Here is a 16857-nt window from a genome sequence, read left to right on the forward strand (position 1 = left end):
TTATATAATCTATTAACCACCTAAATACATTTCAAATTTAGGTTCACTAATTTGCAAAAAAATCTAATGAAAGGGTAGTTTTTATTGCATCTTTTAAAATTAGATCATAACATAACCTACAAAACAAATAATTGATGGTATTACTGAAACTGATGTATTAAACAACAAACATTACAATTCCTCAGTGTTTGCCTTCCATGTTGATTGGATCAATTTCAGGATCTGGAAAAAAATAAAATTACATTTGCTCAATTTTGTTTCTGCCACAATTCATTCAAATGTAGCTTTGTCTTTAATTTTTTTACTTCAGAAACATTAGCACTGGCTTACAAATCCAAATTCACATCTACACAAGAGAAACCAAATTCTTAACCATTGATATGGAAAAAAATCTCTAAGCTTAAAAATTCACTTGCTGAACATCTTTTTGAACATCTGTCATTTACACACACTTTAGTTTTACTGCATAAAACACAAGAAATGAGCTATGTTTTAATTCTCTCATCAATTAAACCATAAAGCACTGAAATTGAGAAGACTGAAAAGCCTCAATCTCAGTAAAAGCACACACAATTTTACAAACTAATATTTTTATAGTGTTCAACATAATTACTTCCAAAAAGTTTTATCCTCACTTTCAACCATTAATTTGAACAGTCATTATGTTATATGTTTTGAAATAAATGAAAAATAATTACAATTTCATTACTGCTTCATTGACCACACAATCTTAGCTCTACATAATTTTACAAATTTGTTTATATGCTAGAAAAATTTGTTCTTTAAACAAAATGCACTAAATATTATACCAGACAATACATGTTAGAGTTATAAAATTAAAAGTGTATGTTATAAATCTGTGCAATGTCACAGAATGCTTGGATCTGGTATAACTGTGCAATTAAAAATTTAAAGCAAAGACAGGTGACAAAGAAATACTAACTCATTACTTTTAAATTTATTTCTTGAATTTGATCTCTTCATCTTTATCAAAAACAAGAGGAACACCAACTTTTAATCAAATATGAAATCTGAACACTGCTCTAAAATAGCACATATTTACATCATGAAATGCTTTTTACATTATTTTTATGTCTTGTAGAAAATAAATTAGTTTGAGCCAACCCTCACCTTTAAAGTTAAAAGTTGGAAACTTGCTGAGGTCTATCCCTTTCCCTCCTCCATACTGAATTTCTATTTTTTCCAGTTCTTCTTTCATTTGTTTTTGTGTATCTGGTGAAGCATCAACTAGTCCACCTCCCTGACTCCTTCAAGAAAATAGATAACCATACCCTTACAAGACTTTGATTTTCAAATTTTGGGATGACTTCCTAAGTACAGTAGATTTTTTGAAGTCAATCTGCTCTAAATTTATTATAGACAACTGTTCAGGTTACAGAACAAGTAAAACTACAAATAATTTTAATTAATATAATGTATGCACAAAGTCAAAACTCAAATTCAAAATAAAAGAGGGGATGACTGGATACTTCTCTAGAAACAAAACAGTTAAAACAAACTTTCCTAAGAATATAAACAGTCCTGTATCTGCCAACAAGGTAGCTTTCTTTACTAGTCACTTTTTTTTTTATGATTGATACCTAGACACGATTATAAAATTTGCATAAAAATGGAATTTGGCAGATTGGTTTATAAAAAAATAAATACTAATCAATTTATGCATACTTGCTTTTCTGAGTGTACTCCTTCAATTTTTCAACAAAAAGTTTCTGTATTGGGTCTTGTATTTTCTGAACAACTACAACACTGACACCAAAGTTTCTCTTCAGAACAGTTCTAGAAAAAATACTCCTCAATGATAGAAGTTGACAAACATGCTTTATGGCAGCCATCTTGCCACCTAGAAAAAAGAAAACTTTTGACTACATTACACATAGTTTTACAGCACAGACTGTAACTTTAGTAAGCCTTTGCAAAGACATGTTGCAAGCCAAAAAAGCATTAAATACATAGATATAATAGTTACATATCAGTGGTTATATACTTTATAACTTAGAATAAGGTAGCAAGTGTCCATGTTGTTGTAATGCTGGAAGTATACGAAATAAAACAGATGACTATAGGACATTGGCATGAATGGAGGATTTTGATAAAATGGGAATTGGGAATAACTGAAACATGATTAAATGTAGAGGACTTGGATGACAGAAATTTTTTCTGTAATACAGGGTTACAGGTTATTAAACAAAGATAGAGTACCAAAGAGAAAGGGGGGAGTGAATTTGTGTGTAAAAAGTGAGTTACATCATGTTGAAAATGTTAGCTGTATGATCTGTTGAAAAGTGCTAGCTCAAAGTCATACTTCTTTAAAAATATAAAAACCTGGTGACTGTTCAGTTTATTTAATTTTGATATCAAAGACACTAGCAAGGATACTGAATCCATACGGGGTTTCTATTACTAGATATAAAAGGAAAGGGCATTCAGTTGGAATTTGTTACAGACCACCATATGATACTGATGAAATTAGTGAGAGATTGTACAATGAGATGAAGATTTCAGCTGTTAATGAAGTCATAATTACCAGTGATTTTAATTTCAGGTATATAGACTAGAAAATGCTAGACTCAAACTCTGAGAAAGGTTTTTGGAAACTGTTCAAGATAGCTTCCTTCACCAATTGGTCAAGGAACCTACTAGAAAATGCTATTTTAGATTTATTGTTAACTTCAAATATACAAACAATCAAGTGGTTGGAATTTGAAAACATCAGGGCAGAAGTTATCATCGTTCTATTAGGTTTAAGGTTTTATTGTATATGGATAAAAGGAATATTTTGGCCACAAGTTTCCAAAAAGCATGTTTAAAAGTGACCCAACTAGAATTATCTGTTATGAATTTGGCAACCGAGTCATTTGGAGACACTGATCAGATGTGAAAAATTGTTAATGTCAAAGGTTTAAATGTTTTAAGTTATTAAACATATTTCTTGCAGAAAAAAAAAAGGTAGCTGCAGTTGAAAAACCAAGTTGACTCAAGAGAGAAAATTAAAGAAACGTATCACAATTTTAAGAAACTTAAATCTACTGGTAGGAGACTTAGAAGATTAAGAAAGTTGGTGAGACAGGAGAGTAGTACATAAAAATATGTATGAAGGAAAAATGATTCAATGAATATTTAAAACATTATCAGTAAGAATTTTTTTAAGTATATTAAGGGCAAACAAAATGCTAGGATGGATGTAGGACATTTTAGGATTTACAAAAGGCTTATCAGGTAGTTATAAGATGGCTGGGATACCAACTTTTGCCTTTTCTTCAGTTTTTACTAATAAAAATTTAAGCTATATTCCTCATTTTGAACAACTGATATGTGGAAATAAGGTCAGACAATACAATTACATTAACTCTGAGCTTGTTAAGAAAAAAATTGGGAAGTTTGTAAAACAATAATGGTCAGATATTTCCCCATGGGATTTGAAGGAAGTTAAGGATTGGATATGTGAGCCACTTACTACTTTTTTTTTTTTAAATACAAGTCCTTGAACAGTGGTCAGGCACTAAAGGATTGGAAATCAGCTAATTTCATTAATCTTTTAAGGGGAGGTAATAAAAACTGTCCCAATAACTGGGACAGTAATAAACCTATTGGTCTTACATCTGTTGTGGGAAATATTTTGGAAAGTCAGATAAAATTGCTTTGCAAAGTCATTAACAGTTTAAATTTTATTGGATTGTCAACATGATTTTACTGAGGAAAATCTTGCCTTACAAATCTTTTAACATTCTTTGAACAGGTTACTGCTTCTGTAGATAAGGATAAGGTTGTAGGTTTAATGCAATTTCCAAAAAACCCTTGACAGGGTGTCATAAAAAAGGCTTTGAAAAGGTTACTACTTATGTAGATAAGGGTAAGACAGTTTTATTTTTCTTACAGGGTGGTTGGTCTCTGGAGTGGGTTTCCTTCAGGTGATATAGAGATAATAAATTTGAGAGAGAAAGTTTAATAACTAAGGCTAGCTTTAAGATTCTTATTTATTTGTTTTTTCTAATTTAGTTTAGAGGCTGGGACAGTTGAAATGGCCAATAAAATTATTTTATGTAATGACCCTATACACAATCATGTTATTTCCTTTTATTTTCAACAAAAGGTTGAACCCCCTGAAGTTCTTTCCTATTGACTAATTCTGTAAATTTCAGTAAATTTTCATCTTGCTCTCATACTCTAGTATGCTATCCTCCTTGCAGCTTAATAACTTCAGTGTCATCACAATTTAGAAATGACATAATGAAAACAAAAAACAAAACCAACATACATTTAAATATAAGCTTTAAAAAAGTTAATATTTACCTCTGCTTCTTTGTATCTATATTCTGCTATTTAAAAATTGGAATACAGTTTTCAAAATATGTTAAGATTATTTACAGTTAACAAACAATTACCTATGTGGTTCTAGTAACCTGAACCACACCAGAATTCACAGCATTCATCTTTTATACTGGCATAGCATTAATTATAAATAGCACCACTTTTCTGTACAGATATTACACTTAGTTACCTTAAACACTAAAACTATTTATAAATGCCTAATATTTATACCATATACATTCTTTCCCACTACATACAGACATCAGGAGTGACATCTTTAGGTCACTGGTACAACAACCAAACACCATTTGAGATTTCAATTGGTGGCAGGAAAAACAAACATCATATAGAGCAGTGAAATGGTTAAAGGCTCATTAGCACATTGGGTCAACAAATCAAAGAAATACATTAGGTCTCTTATAATGGTTTGAACCATCAAACACCAAACCAACCAACCAAGTTATAAAGGTGATGTGTATATAATTTTTTTTTCCAATACTGGTACTTTTATCTATTTTTATTTTACTTTATGTTAGGAGAAAAAAAACTGAAAGCTAAATTTCATATTCTTTATTACAAATTAGTTTTATTTCACCTGTCCATAAAAACAGCTAGTATAATACACACACGCACACACACACACTGCTGGCCAAAATCTTAAGGCCGATAAACATAAAGAAAAAATATGCATTTTGCATTGTAAGACTCAACCACTTACTTGAGTAGATCTTTGAGAAGATGAAAATAAGAAAAGGGAAAATAAAAAAAAAACATTTTTAGCATTTAATAGGGAAAATGTGAACTCTATTAAATTAGCCTAAATACTAGCTAGTTGAAAGTTTAAGACCATACTGAAACGAAGAGTTAATCGGTAAATATGTAACAAAATTTAGTCATTTGTGTTCAAGCATTAGCGTTGTCAACATCTCCTGTGTTACACTGGGTAAAAACATGGCAAATGCTAAAAAGTTGACAGAGTTTGAACATGGCAGAATTGTTGAGCTGCAAAAGCAAGGTCTCTCTCAATGTGCCACAATCTCACTGGTGAGATTGAGTGTAGTAAAACTGCTGTTTCAAATTTCTCAAAAGACCCTGAAGAATACGGAATGAGAATTTCAAGTGGTTGGCCCAAGAAAATTTTGCCGGCATTGAGATGGAGGATTCAACAGGTTGTCTGGCAAGACACCAGCCAATCGTCAAACCAGATTAAGGCCCCTATGCATGCAGAATGCAGCTCAAGAACAATAAGATGGCATCAATGAGAGAAAGGCTTTGAAAACTGTAAATGTCTTCAAAGGCCATGCCTCCTTCCACACCACGAAAACAGTTTGATTAAACTTTGCTGAAAAGCACCAAACATTGGGCGTTAAAAAGTGGAAGAAGGTTTTGTTCTCTGATGAGAAAAAAATTTAACCTGGATGGTCCAAATGGCTTCCAACGTTACTGGCACGATTATCTCACTGAAGACATTTTCTATATGACACAGTGGAGGATCTTCCATCATGATCTGGGATGCATTCTCCTTCCACAGAACAATGGAGCTTCAGGTTATACAGGGGTGTCAAACAGCAGCTGGCTACATTAGTATGTTGGAGAGAGCATCCTTATTGACCGAAGGTCCTCGCTTGTGTGGAAATGACTGGATCTTTCAGCAGAACAACACTGCAATCCACAATGCCTGCAGGACAAAGGACTTTTTCATGGCGAATAACGAGATTCTTTTGTACCATCCCCATTGGAAATGTTTGGGGGTGGATGACAAGGGAAGTTTATAGAAATGAACGTCAATTCCAAACAGTGCATGATCTTCGTGATGCCATCTTTACCATTTGGAATAACATTCCAGCCAGCCTTCTGCAAATGCTTATATCACCACTTCAAAACTAATGTTTGAAATTATTCGCAATGACGGCCATGCAACTCACTATTGAGACCTCTTGTTGGGCATTTCCTACCCTGTCCATTTAGGACCTTTTTTTTGGTATGGTTTTCAACTTTTGACCAGCTAGTATTTAGGCTAATTTCATAATGTTTACATTTTCCCTATTAAATGCTAAAAAGTTTTTTATTTTTATCTTTCAAAGCTTTACTCAAATATGTTCATTGGCTTTAAGATTTGGGTCAGCAGTGTATATATACAGATCTCATCAGTAACAAATTGTGCAAAAACAAGCCAATTATTTTGGAATTCTACTACACATTATTAGTTGGTTTATTAAGTTTGTTTCATCAACATTAAACTATTGGATATTTCTAGCTGTATTGAGGATACTACAGCAATACAGGATGACTTAAATTAATTGATAAGTTACATAAATATTTGGCAAATTATATTTAGTAAGTGGAAGATAGCACAACACAGGTTCACAAAGTATTTTTTTTTTTTAATTTTGTACAAAGGTACTTAAAGTAATATGCTCTAGCTGTTCTAAAAAAAAGACAGGTTGTGCTATCTCACCAAACCAAGTACTAGGATTTGAATGCCACTCTTATGATGCACTTATGGCTCTAAAATGTAGAGCAAAATTTTTTTACTTTGGGTGTAGTGCAGCATAGATCAAGTAACCTCAGATCCATAGTCTGGTAAGCTAATCACTGGCCCATGCTTCTTTTTAAATACAGACAAAAACCCAATTAATAGGCTGCTTGAAAAAAATGAATTAGATAAGACACTCAAGCCATCAAAACAGTAAGTGCTCTGTTACAACTATTACTATAAGAATGTTAAGTTGTATTTACAGAAATATTGGATACAGTAAAAAGTAATGATCTCTTCATGAAAATCACTAGTTAGGCCTCACTTGAAATAGTGTGTGCAGGTTTGGTCTCTATATTTAATGAATGATGACTTTTTGGAAAGAGTTAGGAGGAGAGCTACTAGATGATTTCAGGCATGAAAAAGTATCTTATATAGATATATTAAGATTTATTTTAAGAAAAGAAGGGTAAGAGGTAATCTTATTGACATATACAAGGTTATCTAGAGAATAAACAGGACAACTAAATTATTCCCACATATTATTTTCTTTGTATTCTGAAGAAAACATTGTGAAAAACAAAACCTTAAGATTTGGGGAAAAAAAAACATTAGGGCAGTTAATTTTTTTTTATTGTGAAAAACAAAACCTTAAGATTTGGGGAAAAAAAAAGTTAGGGCAGTTAATTTTTTTTATTGTGATGGTCATTTTATGGAATGAGCTATTGTCAGTAGTGGATGCCAAACTTTACAAGAGTAAAGACAGGAATCAAGAATTTCGAGAGAAATTGAGAACTGACGTTTTACTTTTGTCAAGGGCAAGTGTGCAAGATTCAAATAGTTCTTTGTGGTATACATGTTACTAGCACCATGACAGAATAGTTACCAATTAATCAGTTAGGTACTACACATAATATCATAAAAAACATACTACTGCATGTTAGAAGTTAAACATTTGTAACTATTAAATTTTAGACCAATGTTTTGTCTTGATATATTGAAATTATATTTAAAAATATAGAAAAAATACTGGTTTTTAAGGGAATTTAAATCCATAAATTAATCATTAATGACACGTACAAATATAATGTATTTATGACAGGGAAACTGATGTCTAATAATAATGATGAAAACTTAAGTACTTATTTCAATATAAAAATCAACTACATCCATAATTCACGTACAAGTGTAATGACTGTGAGGTCACACACATTGACAAAACAAAATACTAATTGAAAGCTAGTCTCTGAACATTTACAATTAACTAACAGAAGCAACTGTCTATTACTTAAACCCAGCCACTTGTACATTTATTCACATACTAAAATCAAGTGTCACAATACTTCATTTAATTTCTCCTGATATTCAGACTCTGAACTCCACATTACTAAAGAAAGTTTCCTAATAGCTAAAAACCACCCTACTCTTAATAATTTATAAACCTCTTTAGATCTAAAATTTACACACTTTAAACTCAACTGTTTTGCAATATATATTATATATTGCTTTATCCTTCCATTTAGGACTTTACTTAACTAAGTAAACTAGTGAATAATGATATAATTAATAAATTAAACATCTTTGCGATATATTTTTGATTTTCCCAAATATGCAATACCTGCATTCCAAAATGCTAAACCTTATAAATAAATTGCACTGTCTTATCAAATGCATTCATTTTTTTTAACATATTACAACTTTTAAAAGTTTTATAACTACTGTAGTTCTAACAATGCTTTATGTGTTCCTTCAGCCGTAATTACATCCTTAAATACAAGATAAAAGTTTATTTACATTTAAAAATTATGTACATCAAGAATATGGAATAAAGTTCATTTCAAATACAACACATGTTCCACCTAAACCTTTCAATTTTCAGGGAAGTTGTTCATTATACCACTAAGTACTAGTAGTACTACTACTAGAACCAACAGCAAAGAGAAAAAAACAAACAGTTAATAATCTCCATATGTGCTTTTCCTGAATGTTTTATTTCACTTGTGCACTTAATAAAACCGGCAAAACGTCTCCTTACACGTTTTGAACGATCCCAAACTAATTATACTAAAAATCTTAAGTTACCACGAAAACTGTTAATTTCTATAAAGTGTAAGCATACTAACTTAGAAAGCCTATACCTAAGGCTGACGGGTTACATATTTTAAATAAGCGAACATCTAAAATAACATTTAAAATAAAAATATAAACTAGAAATGATATTAATATATTTTGTTATTTGATTATTGCGTTTTGGTACTTCCTACTAAAAACAAACTTATTTTAACTGCTTCTCAACTTACGATGAAACTCCCCAACCTTCTACCTGCAGGTTATGAACACCAACTTCTCGTGGAAAACGAATTTTATCGAGACAAACATGTATACAATCACTTGAAGCCCAAAACATTTGTGGTACTTTAAGTGTTAACTTTTTATATATTTATTACTTTACGAACACAGTTATTATTAATAGTTTGCAATATTTGTTTCAGGAGAAAATAATAAATGTTTCAGTTAAATTAAATGAATATCATACTAAAAAAATATAAACGTAAATCTTATGTCATTTACATGAGTATTATGCAGCGAGGACGACTCATCCTTTCTTTTCCACGAGGCCTGGTATGGTCAGGTGGTTAAAGCACTCGACTTGTAAGCCAAGGGTCGCGGGTTTGAATCCCCATCACACCAAAGATGCTCGCCGTAAGGGCGTTATAATGTTACGGCCAATCCAACTATTCATTGGTAAAAGAGTAGTCCAAGAGTTCGCTAAATTAGAGACGGCTAGCGCCGATAGCCCTCGTGTAGCTTTGCGCGAAATTCAAACCAAATCTTTCTCAAATATACAATTTCGGATAGTTGTGTCGTTCGCACGAAATAATAACTTATGGAAACGTCATAAAACATTTTTATCATATGACGTAATTCCTCTCCAGAAAGAAACAAAAGACCTTTGTTAATAGTTAGAAACGTGAACTTTTAATGAGTGGAACAGTCATGAAATTTACCCTTCCATGTAACTGTTAAAAAATATATTTTTACTCAAGTAAATTCACGTAATTTCTTTTCTAAATTCCCATGAAGTTTCTGTGTGTAGTTATGACATTCACAATGACTAAATATTTCAGTCGTAAACATGCGCTAATCCTTTTTGTCGGGTAGTCTTCATACTTTCTCAAGCTAGTTTTCATGTATATGTTTCTATATGGTATCCTTGGAGTGCAGCCTATTCAAACAGGAAATAAAGACATTTCTACATCTGGTTTTGGTCCTGCATGGCCAGGTGGTTAAGGCACTCGACTCTTAATCTGAGGGTCGCGAGTTCGAATCCCCATTGCACTAAACATGCTCACCCTTTCACCCGTGGGGGCGCTATAAGGTAATGGTCAATCCCATTATTCGTTGGTAAAAGAGTAGCTCAAGAGTTGGCGGTGGGTGGTGATGACTAACCGCCTTCCCTCTAGTCTTACACTGTTAAATTAGGGACGGCTAGCGCAGATAGCCCTCGAGTAGCTTTGCGCGAAATTCAAAAAACCAAAACCAATCTTTTAACTCGTTTTTTTTATCAATCTCAGCACCCAGATGATATGGGAAAAGAAGTCTAGCCAGTTCAGACGACATAACACTATTGTTTATTTAACAAATAATTTTGTTTAAAACTACACCTGTGTTTTCTTGTTTTTCTCTACTACCTATGTTTATTTTATTTTTACTCAGTATTCCTGAATGTTATATTAACTTGGGTTTATGTCCTGAACATCAGAATACGTGAATGTCAAAACTCATTATGTATAATTTTTAACTTCATGGTGGTAGTGGAGTAGTAAATCAAAAGAAGCTGACGATTCGCAAGCTACAAATGTTAAAGTTAAATAAAATAGCAAAACTGATCAGGAATATGACAATTCAGGAAGAACAGCTGCTGGTGTCTAGTGTTCTCTAAATTGCTTTCCATGCTCCATGGACTTATAATGCTAAAAACCGGATTTTGATACCTGTGGTGGACAGAGCACAAATAGTTCATCGAGTTTAATTACAAATAAACAAACCATAAAAAGCAATCTCATTGTATAGGTAAAAATGGATGGTTTGGGGATCATTGTAGTGTTAATCTTAAGAGACTAAAATTGAGTGAGGTAGTCTATAAAATATCAAATATATATTACCCAGATTATTCCAATCCTAGCTTTGATGAAAGTTGCTCCCGAAAATTTGAGAGATTAATGGGAGCCTTTATGAATGCTATTCATCAACAGGAGCTACCTCATCAGCAAGTGAGATGGTGGATACCAAATGGGCCATTGGGCAGGGATAAACCTTTACGAGTTGGGATATATATATATACTACTGAGCTAACTATGCATGGATTACAGAGAGATTTGGAAACATGCAAAGCTGATGGACAACTGCAAAAAGTAACTTTTTAGCGTACCATCCCAGAACAGGAATCTGCAACTTTAGTGTTGTGGTACCTGATTTCACTTATAATGCTATGACTATGATGTTCAGGACATTTAAGTTAGTTTTTACAGGAAGTCATAAAAGAGAACATTTGGTCAAAATCATGGATTCACATGGGTGAGGCAAAACAGAACATCACTTCAACCTTCAATAGCATACCAAAGAATAATTTTGACCATTTTCTGAAATTCTTCAGGTTTGTAACCGACTAAAATGGTTAGATTCTGGAACAAATTGCACACTATCTGATTCTGAGTCTAGATGGCACAACCTTACACTCCATCGTGCATTTGAATGAAAAGTAATTGTGAAACTCCAAAACGGTAATTCCAGAGATACACCAGAGATTCGACTTGATGTAAAATAGAGCAAGTCATTGGGCTAAACTCAACATTTAGAAGAAGGGCATCATAGAAAATTTGACAGTTTATAGAGGTGATTTGTAACATTTACATGTTAAGGTTTACTAAACAATGACCTTAACAGGTACAAAGATATCCTTATTGACAAGTTTGCAGAAAAGGTTACCTAATGCGGTGATGTGGTATCACTTAGGTGAAAAAGACCTTTTCATTGTTACTGAGGTAATTTCTGTCAAACTTTGGTATGAAGCTGTAACAAGTTGAAAGAGAGTTAGAAGAATGTAGTGGCAACTACAGTAACTTTAGACTTTTATCATACCCAGGCACTCAAGTTGTATCACGTTTGGGCCGAGTTTAAGGTCATCCCACCATTATCACGTGCTGATATTTTGGTGAATCCACACTGGCGTCCAGTGAATGGCCAAAGCTATGCAGGTCCTCTCATGGATCATTGGACTACAGTCTAACGAGCTGCACATATGTGACTAACAAGGTCGGCAAGGCTATAAGTTTCAACCAACAATGTAAAAGAGTCAAAGCATACAATGAATATTGTTGCATTAACTACAGTAAACTAGATGAGTCCAAGTCTGACTCATGTCAGGATGTTCAGGAGACTTAAGTTAGGTGATGACCAGAAAATCATAAAGGGGAGCATCTGGTCTCAATCATGGATCCACATCAGTGAGGTAAAACAGAACACCTTTTCAGCCTTCAATGGTATACCAAAGGATGATTTTGACCATTTTCTGAAATTCTTCAAGCTCATAACTAACTGAAATGGTTGGACTGTGGAACAAATATATCCCCCACAACTAACTTTTGTCACTGTTGGGATGATCAGTTATTCAGCTTGGATAGTCATTGGCACAGTAAGTAAAGTAGAAGCAACTAATGCTAACAATCTCATTGTAAAGGGGATAAATGGATGAAAGAAGATCATTGCAGTGTTAATCATAAAAGATTGAAATTGAGTGGGGCAAGCTAGCCTCTTTTACTCATGGTCATCTCGATGGGTTGTAATTGTCGTGCTATTAAAGTACAAGGGCGAGAGACAGACCTCTGGTTGATATATAAGCAGCTAGAATACTAGTAGATCTACAGTACAAAAGAATTTCTGAGCATAACCATTACTTGAGCCAATTGACAAGAACTTTGTTTTGGAGGATGGAGATAAATTAGATGTGAATGAAGAAAACATGTTCCACTATACACAGGTTTTACTTAGAGAATAAAGATAGTCATCACTGAGTCTGGTTCTGGTACCCACATTCTTGGAGTGGATGTACTCGATAGAGTTATGTGATGTCACGATAGATTAACCACAAGAATAGTGAACTGCATAAGTGTATGTCAAAAAGGAAGGTCAGTAATCTTATATACACTAGTGGTATTTTGTGTTTCACTATTTATTACAGGCAAAACTAAATGCATTTGTGACTCAAACATCAAATAGACTGTTTCTTATTCAGAAAGCATTAGCTCAGACAGTTATTATCTGTCCAAGGGGTGATGAAGTCTAGTGTTGTTCTGTAATTATGGCTAACCCAGCAGTGGCTGTATATAGTGTAAAGTGCACAAGGGCTCACCAAGCCATAATTCAGTTAACTTCGAAAGGTCTGCTATTGAACAGTAGCCAAATGAGTACAGCAAAGTTTTCAGAAAGACTGTGGTATCAGCAACTGACAGTTACTGTTCTACCAGTCATCTTTTGAACATGCTTTGATCTGGCTCTGTAACAAATTTATCCAACACAAGAGCCAATAATTAAGTTTGGCCATCACTGGAATTATCAGTTATTCAGCTGGGATAGTCCTTGGCATGTTAAGTAGAAGTAACTGATGTCAATAATAAATACTAGAGTTGTAACTGTCATATTGTATACAAAATAAATAAATGGCTACCAATAGATCTAAGATTGCAGGTTCAGGACTTTGCAGACAATACAAACTTAATGCAGTAGCAGCATCTTAGTGACTTGTTGGTAGAATATACTGATATATTTATGGCAGAATGGCCAATTGGATCATACAGTCACAGTATCACAGAAATACAAGTTGATACACATACAATTAGAAACTAATACAGAATTCTCTGTAAAACTATGGATGTAACCATCACTGAAATGCAGGAGCTATTGAAATATAGAAAGTGCTTGGTCAACTCCATTAATGACAGTGAGGAATAATAATGGTACAAACAGGATCTTCATGGACTTAAAGGGGTGAATGCAAAAACTCATATTAATGTTTTTCCATTACCATGAACAGATGCATGTCTAAGTGTATTGGAAAGAGCCCATTGACTCAGTATATTTGAAATTTAAATACTGGTAAATTAGCATGGATGACAAGAGCAGACCTAAGACTGCTTTCAGCATAAGATATGGTTTGTTTCAGTTTTTCATCATGCTGTTTAGCCTGTGAAGTGCCCAACACTTTCAAGAGGCTAATGGAATTATACTGAAGGAACTGCAGTGGGAGGAATGTCTGAATGAAGTCAATGATATACTGATGTTTGGTCACATGTTTAAATATGCAGCTGAGAAATTGAAAAAAAAAGCTTGAAGGTGAAACAAGAAAAAAGTGCATTCATGCTGAAAGAAAGAAAATTTCCTGATCATATTATGAGTAGAGAAGAAATTTCCATGCATCCTGCTTAAATAGTAGTAATACAAGATTATTTTCAACCTTTGATCAAATGATACATTGAAGGTTTCTTTGGTTCTGCATTGCATTACTGACAGCTTGTGATCTCCGTATCATTATCAGCTCTTACTTCAAACTGAGTGAAGAATGTGAAGTCCCTGAAGTGTTTTAGTATAAGCTTCCCAACCCCTTGTTGCCATTGTGAGATTTCAAGTACCTGCTAGACACTAACACTAAGGATAGCAAAACTGGAGTAATGTTGTTGCAATTGTGTGATGAAGTAAAACAAGTAAATGTGTACATTAGTCATATGCATATGGCTTCTTAACACAGATACTGTACAACAAAGAAGAATTACTTAAAGTAATGGTCTTCATCACACACATTTGGCACTACTTGCATGACAGAAATTTCAAGATATGTGTGGACCATTATATCATTGTAGTGGCTGATGAACTTAAGACTAAAGGGGAGGTAACTAATCATCATCATCCAGTGCCAACTCTTGGACCAGTGAATAGTGGGATTGGTCATCACATAATAACACCCACACAGTTGAAAGGGGGGAGTGTGTTTGGTGTGCTGGGGATTCGAACTTGCGACACTCATGAGTTGAATGTTCTAACTACCGAGCCATGCCAGGCCCGCAACAAGGTAAAGTGCAATCAGATTCTTTTAATGAATATAGCACATAACCTCTGGCACTTGTGATTTTTCTAATGCAAACTGTCAGCATGAAAAGTATTCATCAAATGTAGCTGAGTGATGAAAGTTATATGAAGAGTATCATATCATCCTTTCTAGATCTTTTTCAGTACACCTGAAAGACTTTTGTTTGTTTTTAATTAAGCAGAAAGTTACACAATAGGTTGTATGTGCTTTTCTCACCAGAAGTATCAAAATTTGGTTTGTAGTATTGTAAGTCCACAAACATACTGCTGTGCAACTGGGGCACACCTGAAAGGCAAATAATTTCATGCAAAGTGAGAGAATTGTGTTTTAGCAGTGTATATTGATATTTAATGTAGTAACAGAACATATTTTAACAGTGATTTACAAGAATTTTAATTAAAAAACATTTTCTTAGCTCATTTCTGTCCGTGAATACTTATTCCATGATATCTGAAAATAAAAATGTGTTGAGGCTGATGCTAGAAATTTATCAGACTGTAGATTAAGAAAGTAACTTAGTTTGGTTACAAAGTAATTTGAATTGGAGCCAAAGACAGACTGTTGTAAGCTATTAATGTGAGAACATGCAATACAGATATGTACATTATATATTCTGTTTTGAGTTCCTTAAATCTAAAAATGCTTTAAATGCACGTTTTGGACTGCAAGACATAAGGCACAATGTGCTATCAGTTTGAATACTATTATTAACATGTTTCAACTCATCTATTCAAAATCATCTTCTCTCTTTATTCAATTAAAAAATGTTATGGTTTTTAAGTGCAAAAAGGTTATGAAGAAATAACAACAAAAGAAACAATATTCATTACAATGAACAATGTTAAACCCCAATCGTTTAAGCCATTATAGAGTTCAAATCAAAGATGTGTAATAAATAACATTTCAGATGTGTCTTTCAAATGCTTTGCTCATTTTTTATTTTGCTCAATATGAGAACAACGCATAAACCAGGATTGACATCTTAACAGCCAAACATCTGCTATAATGCTTTCTTATAAGTATTATGAAAGTGTAATGTTTTGGTAAAAAATGCTGAAAGGTGACAAAGAGGATCCGTAGCCCAATATTTATACCAGTTGTGATCTATAAACATTTGAGGTAATTTTTTTGCCTGTTGCTTTAATTTTCCTTATTCTATCATTTTCATGTGTGCTATTTAAGCTGATTATTCAAGATGGGCTTCATTATCTAAATTAATTCATAACAATAACTTAATGTCTACACTTTCAATGATTTTAAGCATTTTTAGAGAACACATTATCATAGTTATCGTGTTTATACTGGTTCACTAATGCATTTGTTTCTCAGTTTAAGCTACTTACTTAAATACACTATATAGATGATTTTGTTATGTGTTGTCAAAACAATAACAACGACTGATACTGTTTGCCAATTATATGAACATTAAGCATGTGAACACATTCTCCACATTTGAGCTAAATAAACCACCATTACCTTACTTGCCCACCTTTATGTATAATAAGAAAATTTCATATTGGTACATACCACAATTTAACTTACAATGAGTTACAAGCACATTTTGAGAACTTTGCACAACAATATTTCAAAGGAAAATCCATTCTAATTACAAACTTGTAAGATGTTATTCCAAAGATATAGTGTACTTCTTATTTTCATTAATACTTGAGAGAATGTTTCAATTTTCACATTTAAATATTCAGCAGGTAACACATTTTCATTGGCAGATAAATGCTAGAGAGACTAGCAATCTTTTTTCTTTGGTGGGGATATTAGATTAAATCAAAATGTTTACTGGGATCTGAAATTCACAAACAGTACCTTAAACATTATAATAAATATAAACCTGGTGTAACTGGTTTTATTTGGTTGTGATAGCTTATTTTCAATCATGCAAACTGAAATATTT

General features: G+C 33.0%; 1 protein-coding gene across 3 annotated transcripts; it reads right to left on the reverse strand.

Annotated features, from left to right (window-relative positions):
• Nucleotides 1-62: 62 nt before the first annotated feature.
• Nucleotides 63-9244, reverse strand: LOC143236599 (ATP synthase-coupling factor 6, mitochondrial-like). 3 transcript variants are annotated; one of them, XM_076474903.1, is made up of 4 exons: nt 9106-9244; nt 1687-1861; nt 1132-1268; nt 63-222 (listed from the first exon to the last, which is right to left on the reverse strand). In XM_076474903.1, exons 2-4 carry the CDS (start codon nt 1851-1853, stop codon nt 182-184), a joined length of 345 nt encoding a protein of 114 aa, XP_076331018.1. In that variant the 5' UTR covers nt 1854-1861; nt 9106-9244; the 3' UTR covers nt 63-181. The 3 variants fall into 3 exon arrangements, with proteins under 3 accessions (XP_076331018.1, XP_076331019.1, XP_076331020.1); XM_076474904.1 differs by having other exon boundaries at nt 1687-1876; nt 9106-9147; XM_076474905.1 differs by having other exon boundaries at nt 8929-9108.
• Between the last annotated feature and the right edge of the window lie 7613 nt (nt 9245-16857).

This window comes from Tachypleus tridentatus, chromosome 13 (assembly GCF_004210375.1).
Source record: "Tachypleus tridentatus isolate NWPU-2018 chromosome 13, ASM421037v1, whole genome shotgun sequence".
Lineage (NCBI taxonomy): Eukaryota > Metazoa > Arthropoda > Merostomata > Xiphosura > Limulidae > Tachypleus > Tachypleus tridentatus.

Bases quoted from the DNA above. Each gene is read 5' to 3' on its own strand.
- LOC143236599 (XM_076474903.1), bottom strand. From the start codon at position 1,853: ATGGCTGCCATAAAGCATGTTTGTCAACTTCTATCATTGAGGAGTATT. The intron at 1,269-1,686 runs GTATGCATAAAT...ATTTTCTTGAAG, and splicing joins GAGTACACTCAGAAAAGCAA to GAGTCAGGGAGGTGGACTAG. The intron at 223-1,131 runs GTGAGGGTTGGC...ATTTTTTTCCAG, and splicing joins TCCAACTTTTAACTTTAAAG to ATCCTGAAATTGATCCAATC.